At 31.3% G+C, this 8,209-nt stretch overlaps 1 protein-coding gene across 1 annotated transcript; it reads right to left on the reverse strand.

Moving 5' to 3' along the window:
• Positions 1–2,105: 2,105 nt before the first annotated feature.
• On the reverse strand, positions 2,106–3,980 carry LOC105778249 (myosin-15). Its single transcript, XM_052621535.1, has 4 exons — positions 3,920–3,980; positions 2,958–3,104; positions 2,724–2,825; positions 2,106–2,294 (listed from the first exon to the last, which is right to left on the reverse strand). The coding sequence occupies exons 1-4, from the start codon at positions 3,976–3,978 to the stop codon at positions 2,288–2,290; spliced, it is 315 nt and encodes a 104-aa protein (XP_052477495.1). The 5' UTR covers positions 3,979–3,980; the 3' UTR covers positions 2,106–2,287.
• Positions 3,981–8,209: the final 4,229 nt, after the last annotated feature.

The following is an 8,209-nucleotide window of genomic DNA, read 5'->3' on the forward strand; positions in this document are numbered from 1 at the left end:
GAGAAGCGCCGGAAAAAACGCCGCTAAAGACCAGGACCTTTAGCGGCGCTTTTCCCACAAACGCCGCTAAAGACCATAACCTTTAACGGCGCTTTTATCACAAACGCCGCTAAAGACCAAGACCTTTAGCGGCGCTTTTACCACAAATGCCGCAAAAGACCAAGACCTTTAGTGGCGCTTTTACCACAAACGCCGCTAAAGAACAAGACCTTTAGCGTCGCTTTCTCCAAAAACGCCGCTAAAGAACAAGACCTTTAGCGGCACTTTATCCAAAAATGCCACTAAAGGTCACGAAAAATAAAAAAAATTATTATAAAAACGCCACTCCATTCTTTGGATTTGCTCCATTCCTATCCTAAATTATTATAAAAATGCTAATCCCTTTACTTGCTTAAGCAAATCCTTTAGAACTGTTATCAGTACATACATCACTCCATTCTTTGGTTAGAGATTGCAGCAACAACAAAAGTGAACAAGAAATGTATAATTTAATTTGAAGACGTATTAAAATGGAAATTCATGAACAAGAAGATAAATGTATTTCACTATATCTCATGCAGCAAGTCAAATTGCCTTTGATTACATAACATTCCTTTGAATTTTTAAAAAAAAATTTGAAACTAGTTCATATCAACTTGCTCAAGTTGTATGTATAAATTGCAGATCAACACCTTATTTGAACTTACAATTCTAGGAAAGCATAAAATGTAGTTCCATGAGCATGCATTTAAAGTAGCAAAAAAATTATCGATTACAAGTGATGTCTAAGCTCCAAATCTAGCTCTTGTGTGTCACTTGATTCGAATTTTGACTTTCGATCCCAATGAGTTGTTGAGATGTTTCTTGCTCCTTGAGTGTGAATCCTATAAGAATGTAAGGAGCTAAAACAAGTTAAATTTTAAAACACAATCATCACATAGCACATAAACTAAAAAAAGGAAGGGACTTGTATGTAGCAACCTCAACATGTAGGTTTAGAAGTTCTGGTCATGTTTGGTTGTGCAAAATGTTGGGTGTCTAAGAAGCCCTTTGCTTGGTGGGAATCACCATATCGATGTTTTCCCTTTGATCGTATTCTCCAACCCCTATCTGTAATAATATATAATTGTAGTACTTGATTTCATTAATATAGTTATTGATGCATAAAGAAATGGGGGAGGTGACAATGGAAAGTAGCACTTTAACACTTCAATTTATAGCATTTAAACACTTCAATTTGCAGCACTTTAACCTATCAATTAACAACATTTATACACCACAATTACAGCGATAAAACATCTCAATTTCCAGCAACTAAACTCTTCAATTTGCATCACTTAAACACTTCAATTAACAACATTTATACACCTCAATTACAGCGATAAAACATCTCAATTTCTAGCAACTAAACACTTCAATTTGCAGCACTTAAACACTTCAATTAACAACATTTATACACCTCAATTACAGCGATAAAACATCTCAATTTCTAGCAACTAAATACTTCAATTTACAGCACTTAAACACTTCAATTTGCAGCACTTAAACACTTCAATTTACAGCATTTAAACACTTAAATTTGCAGCACTTAAACATATCAATTAACAACATTTACACACCTCAATTACAGCGATAAAATATCTCAATTTCCAGCAACTAAACACTTCAATTTGCAGCACTTAAACATTTCAATTTGCAGCACTTAAACACTTCAATTTACAGCATTTAAACACTTAAATTTGCAGCACTTAAACATATCAATTAATAACATTTATACACCTCAATTACAAAAATAAAACATCTTAATTTCCAGCAACTAAATTCTTCAATTTGTAGCACTTAAACACTTCAATTTGCAGCACTTAAACACTTCAATTTGCAGCACTTAAACATATCAATTAACAACATTTATACACCTCAAATACAGCGATAAAACATCTCAATTTCCAACAACTAAATACTTCAATTTGCAGCACTTAAACACTTCAATTTACAACATTTAAACACTTAAATTTACAAATCCACCATCAATAAAGTAGCATCAGGATACAGATCCACCACTATTTCCAAATTTTTTCTAATATTTTCATTTTCTAAAACTCAAATGTAACATCCAAACCAGATAATGTAACATCATTTAGACCACCTGGGGTAATGGTCTGGTTAAGTACTAACCACAAGGAATGAACAATATTTGGAGAAAAGAAAAGTTATGCGACAAAAGAATTCATCTAGAGTGTTGAGTTTAGCAGTGTAGCAACATCTACTGGAACATATTTCCTAGCCAGCATGCTTGTGAGAGAGGGGGTCATAATCTGAGGAATAAAAAATAGCAATAAAAAGAGAGATTAATTGATGCAATGTCAAGAATATAATTCTAAGAAGGTAATCCAACAGAGTACTAAAAATCCTCCCCCCAAAAGAAGTATTCATCTTAATAAATTCATGTTAATACTCTACTCAATTGGGATTCGATGCTGCTTATCACATAATATCCTGGATGGTCCTTAGAAGAAAGGTCATTGATGTTTCCCAAGTTCTTAAAAAGGCAAATGTAAAATAGAACTCAATTTAACAGTATCTAATATTTTGTTTTTCATGTCTTTCATAAAATGGAACTCAAACCATATTGCATCAATAAAACATGACAAAAATTGTGGCATCAAATATTTACTCATAATTTACATAATAATAACAATAAAAATATTAAATAAAATATACAAAACCAAAGAACAATATTTTACCTATTATGCTTAAAGCATTCAAATCCATAGATGTCCAAAACTCCAATTTGCACATGGGAATTTGGATCTTGCCCCACGGATATATTAAGCTTATCAACAAGCCTTACAAAAGAGATAGAAAATTTTCAGAACAGAAACAGTTTAATCTTAACCCCATGCAGGCAAGGCAAGTAATACAAAATATGAGCATATGATAAAATAAATGCCTCCAAACATGAATTAACATAAGCATACCAATCAAACAATCGAGCATAAACTGTCTTTGCTAATGCATCCCGACTAGCCACAGTAGCATTACAATCAAGAGCTTTAACTATACTTCCTTCACGGGTTTGAATGGTACAAGTACATAATGTCGCCAACAAGAGGTTCACATCACACCTGCCAAATGAGCAATTTTTTAACATAACTAACAAGAGAATGAAAATCTATAAATTGCATAGATTAACAAGCCGCTGGCTTGAACTACCCAGCAACCTACTATGTCATTGCCAATGTGCAAGTCACAGGGTATATAATAAACTCAAAACATCCATGCAAAAACTATTAAGTGTTTAAAGTAGATACTTTTAATAATGAAATTTGAACTAATTATACTACAAAAGTAGCTGGAAAAGTTGTTTCATAATTCAATAACAAAAAAGAAACCACAAGTGTAGTGACCATTTTTGTAGTTGACCCTATTTTTGACCATAATCCCAATCTAATCTAAGCTTTTCATATCATGCTAAAAAAAGTCTACATCTATATAAATCAATACTATTACATTCCATCTATGCAATGGACCTGAATCCCTTCTCGAATTCATGATACCTCTTTGATTTCTGAGATTTTAGTAAAGCATCCTTTGACTTATCAATATCTATCTTGACAAGAGAGATTATTGATTTCAATAGAAAAAAAACCATAATTATACATGTTTCTTTTATATATTCATAACTTAATTGTCAATCAGGATCTATCATACATTCTGAACCTGCAAATCTCGGAAGTCCAAAGACCTGCTTACGACTTGGTAAAAAACTCAGTAAGTGTATAAGCAAAATTTGACCGAAAATATTGTGTTTTGGACTATATTTTTAAATTGAAAAATATATATACTATTAAAATTTTACCTTTTTAAGTACAAAACTAAATCTCAAACTTTAGCAAAGAACAAGGAAGCATATTGAGTCAACCATGTTAGAATACTGAACCTGTGAGCATAAAAGAATGTATTGCTGCAAGGCCAAGCTGTTGAAAAGAGGTTCCACATTTGCATGCTGAATCAGAAAACAAAAAGCAAAATTAAAATACAACTCTCATGAATTGTAGAAAGAAAAAAAACAGAACTGAATCAGGGACTGCTAATTATTTTGGACTGATACAAATGCTGATTATTTTGGAATAAAACATTTCAAAAATAAAGCTAAAGAAAATTGAAAGATAAGCATAAAATATATAAAGAGATAAGCAAGGAAACTTATAGTTTCTGGTCATCGTCGATTTATAGCTTCTTCTGGCATCCCGTACTGAGGTTGGCGATATTGAACTGCAAAGAGAAAAAAAACAATAATAAAAAGAAAGGGTGCACGGTTAAATTTTAAACTTCGTAAAGCTTATTTTTTTGTGTAAGCAAGATACATTCATGGTTAAGAGATAGAACCTTCATGGCTGGCGGCGGAGCAGAGGCGGTGGCACACCTCACTTCGATTTCTTCCTTCTGCTTAGGGTTTTCAAAAACGAGTTCCCTCTTTTGGAAGATGATAAAAATTATAATTAAAAATCTATATGGAATAAATAACACCCAAAATTAGAAAATAAAGAGGAAAAATGGAACAGAAATAAAAGCGATAGGGATCTGAGTAATGCACACAACGAGATGAAACACACACACACAAATAAACAAACAAAATAATAATATTAAGTCTCATATATTTTCCAGGGAAACAAACGGTAGTAGGAATTGCTGACTCGTAAGTAGATTGGAGAGGTTTTCTGCTGAATCGTCTTTGGTGCCTCTATTTTCCTATTCTTTTTTCATTTTGTTTACAAAGTTAGGGGTTTTAGGGGGAAATTTGGGAAAAATCAGCGCGAATTTTTTTTAGGTAAAATGAATTTTGTGGCATTTTTTATAAAAACACCGTTATGTTTAAATGTTAATGTTTTGGACATCTTTTAAACCCATTTCCGCTCATTTTGGCATGGAGGATCAGTTCGGGATTAGCGGCACTTTTTCAAAAACGCCTCTAAAGACCCGAGCATTAGCAGCGCTTTTTCAAAAACGCCGCTAAAGCCCGGAAAGGTCAGAAAATGATGTCTTTGGGCTTAGGTTTTTTGCGGTATTTTTCAAAAAAACGTCGCTAATGCTCATTTTTCGCGGCGCTTTCCTGGAAGCGCTGCTAATGCTCGATCTTTAGCGGCGTTTTACGTAAAGCGCCGCTAATGCTCGATTTTTAGCAGCGTTTTTTGTCCAAACGCGGCTAAAAACGCCGCTAAAAGTCTGTTTTGGTGTAGTGTTTAATATATAACATATACACATGCAGACTCATTAAACCACAACCGGTCACCTCCCACCATTTTAATAAATGGTAAATTTGTTACTTTAGTCCCTTCTATTTCTTTCATTCTATAATTCAACTTTTAACCTTACGCGATTTAGTCCCTATACCTTAATAACTCTTAATTTCACGAAATTTATTAATCCAAAAATTAATTAGCTACTAATTTAGCTCAAAAATACGTTTTCCAACACTCCTGACTATCGGGTCATTACAAACTTAATTAATTTTGAGTGCGTTGTTCCTTGCTTTACAATCCTTGAATAAATCCTCATGTTTAGATTTAAAGAAATAATTGCACAAAATTTTACACTAAAAGAATAAAAGTTGAAATATTGAAGTATGTTACAAGATACTAATTACTATGCTAAGTTAATTATGGAAAGGAATTGTTCTTGTTATTGTATGACCATATGCTAAGTTTTGGAGTTATATAGATGTAAAGAAGTAAGTAATATTTTATGATATGCATATACATATCAATTAATTTAAGGAAATAATGTATAATTTTATTTTGCATGAATTGAGATTAATTTTGAACGAGCACGGTTATAAACTTTGATCAAATTTGGTTTTGAAAAAAATGAGTTAAAGATTAAGATTTTTACTTTTTTAATTGCACCATTAAGATAACCTTATTTTGGGTTATTTTGAAAATCATAGCTAATAATAAATTTTAGTTAACCTTTGGTGATATGGAAATATTAAATTTGAATATTGGTATGTTTATATATTTTAAAAATAACTTAATTTAAATGATAAGTTGTCAAAGTGACATTTGTTATTAAAATTATTTTATTTTAAAATATAAAAGGTTGTGTGCATGTAACTTAAACTATGTTAATATTGATTGACCTAAAGGAAGATTAATATTTAACAAAATTACATGTGCAATTGTGGTAATAAATATGTGACGATTATTTGGTTTTACATGTGAGTAATAAATTGGCCTAAAGGAAGATTTATTGTTCGACATGCTCTTATTGTTAGTGTTTGATTACTACACCAAGATATCACTTACAAGTTAATATTTTGTCCAAAGATAAAATATTAATGGAGTGTCTGATAACTTGATATGGTGTTTACCTTTATTCAAATTATTTTGGTTTAAATTTGAAATCTTATGTGAGGTTGTTATATTTGTCAACATCATTGTATTCATTTTAGGATAAATATATATATATATACATATATATATATATATATATATACCGTTATCTTTTAATTTGATTGAAAGATGAAATTAAGAGAAATATTTTGAAACAAATAAATTTAGGTTTTGGCTTTGGGTTCTAATTAAGAATGTCTAATATTTTAAATAGATTAGTTGAAACAAAATGCGCCAAAGTAACCTCTTTTATGTAGATTATTTATTTAAAATATCAAGATAATTATATGTTTTGTGATTCATGCGTTTATTAATTGACCCAAAGGTAAGTTAATATTTGGCTGAATTTCAAGACATCTATGGTGATAAATGTGTGACAATTATAAGGTGCTTTTGTGAGTAATATGTTAGTCCAAAGATTAATTCATTATTTGACATAATTTATTGTTAATGTTTGATTGCTACAACAAGAGTATCGCTTACTATTAATATTATTGTCCAAAGACTTGATATTAATGTTATGTTTGGTATCTTTAGATGAGATTAGCTACTATTTTGAACTTATTATTTACTTATGAATATTCATGTAAGCTTGTTTTTATCTATTTTGTTCTATATCCAGCTAGTTCATCTTTTGCTACCACAATATCTGCTAATATAAATTCTAATACTCATGCTTATTAGGACTAATGTCAAGGAATGAAAAAGGCACTTACTTATAGTGCTGGACATAGACCTTACATTAAGGGAAGAACAACTTGCACCTCTCACTACGGAAAGCATCCCTGATGTTAGAAAAGACTTTGAGAGGTGGAATCGTTCAAATCACCTGAGTCTAATGATCATGAAGCACAACATTCCAGAAACCTTTAGGGGCACAGAATCTGAAGATATTACTCAGGCCAAAGGTTTCTTGATGAAATTAAGAAACATTTTGCTAAAACGATAAGGTTGAGATGACATCACTTCTAACTTCTTTAATGTTTATGAAGTATAAGGGTCAAGGAAACATGAGGGAGTACATTATGGAGATGTTCTATGTTGCTTCAAGACTTAAGACATTTAAGATCGAGCTTTCTGGGGAATTGCTTGTTCTTATGGTTTTGGTATCGCTTCCTTCACAGTTTAACCAATTTAAAGTTAGTTACATCTATCAAAATGAAAAATGGACTCTAAATGAGCTCATTTCTCATTGTGTGCAAAAGGAAGAAATGTTGAAACATGATAAGTCTGAAAGTACTCATTTGGCTAGTGTCTCTAAAGGCAACAACTTACATTTTGAATAGAGTACCCACTAAAACAGCTGCAAAAACATTTTATGAGCTTTGGACAGGTCGAAAGCCTATTCTAAAACACTTTCACATTTGGGGATGTCCAGCTGAGGTAAGGCCTTATAATCCACATGAAAAGAAATTGGACTCCAATACAGTGAGTGATTACTTTACTGGTTATTCTAAACGATCTAGGGACTATGAATTTATGATCTCATAATTAGGAATATTTTTGAAACGAGAACTACAACATTTTTTGAGGATGTTGAGTTTGGAGGGAGTAATAAGGTTAAAAATATTGCTTTTGAGGAGGAATTGGATTCTAACTCAGTACTTACTATCAGTTTTGACGATAATGTATCTAATAGTTGACATAATCTGTATTACTGAATCAAATCTGTAGAAAAAAATATATGTTTATATTATATTCACACTTTTTTATTTGATTACTATAAATTTAAATATATTTTTACATATTAATGATTTATAGATTTTTACATCTTTGATATTTGTCACGTACATACAACTTTTCATGACACCTTGATCAGGTATTGTAGTTATTTTATA

The sequence above is a fragment of the Gossypium raimondii genome, chromosome 10, assembly GCF_025698545.1.
Source record: "Gossypium raimondii isolate GPD5lz chromosome 10, ASM2569854v1, whole genome shotgun sequence".
Lineage (NCBI taxonomy): Eukaryota > Viridiplantae > Streptophyta > Magnoliopsida > Malvales > Malvaceae > Gossypium > Gossypium raimondii.

Bases quoted from the DNA above. Each gene is read 5' to 3' on its own strand.
- LOC105778249 (XM_052621535.1), bottom strand. From the start codon at position 3,978: ATGTGGAACCTCTTTTCAACAGCTTGGCCTTGCAGCAATACATTCTTT. The intron at 3,105-3,919 runs GTTCAGTATTCT...CTCATTTGGCAG, and splicing joins ACATTCTTTTATGCTCACAG to GTGTGATGTGAACCTCTTGT. The intron at 2,826-2,957 runs GTATGCTTATGT...CTCTTTTGTAAG, and splicing joins TATGCTCGATTGTTTGATTG to GCTTGTTGATAAGCTTAATA.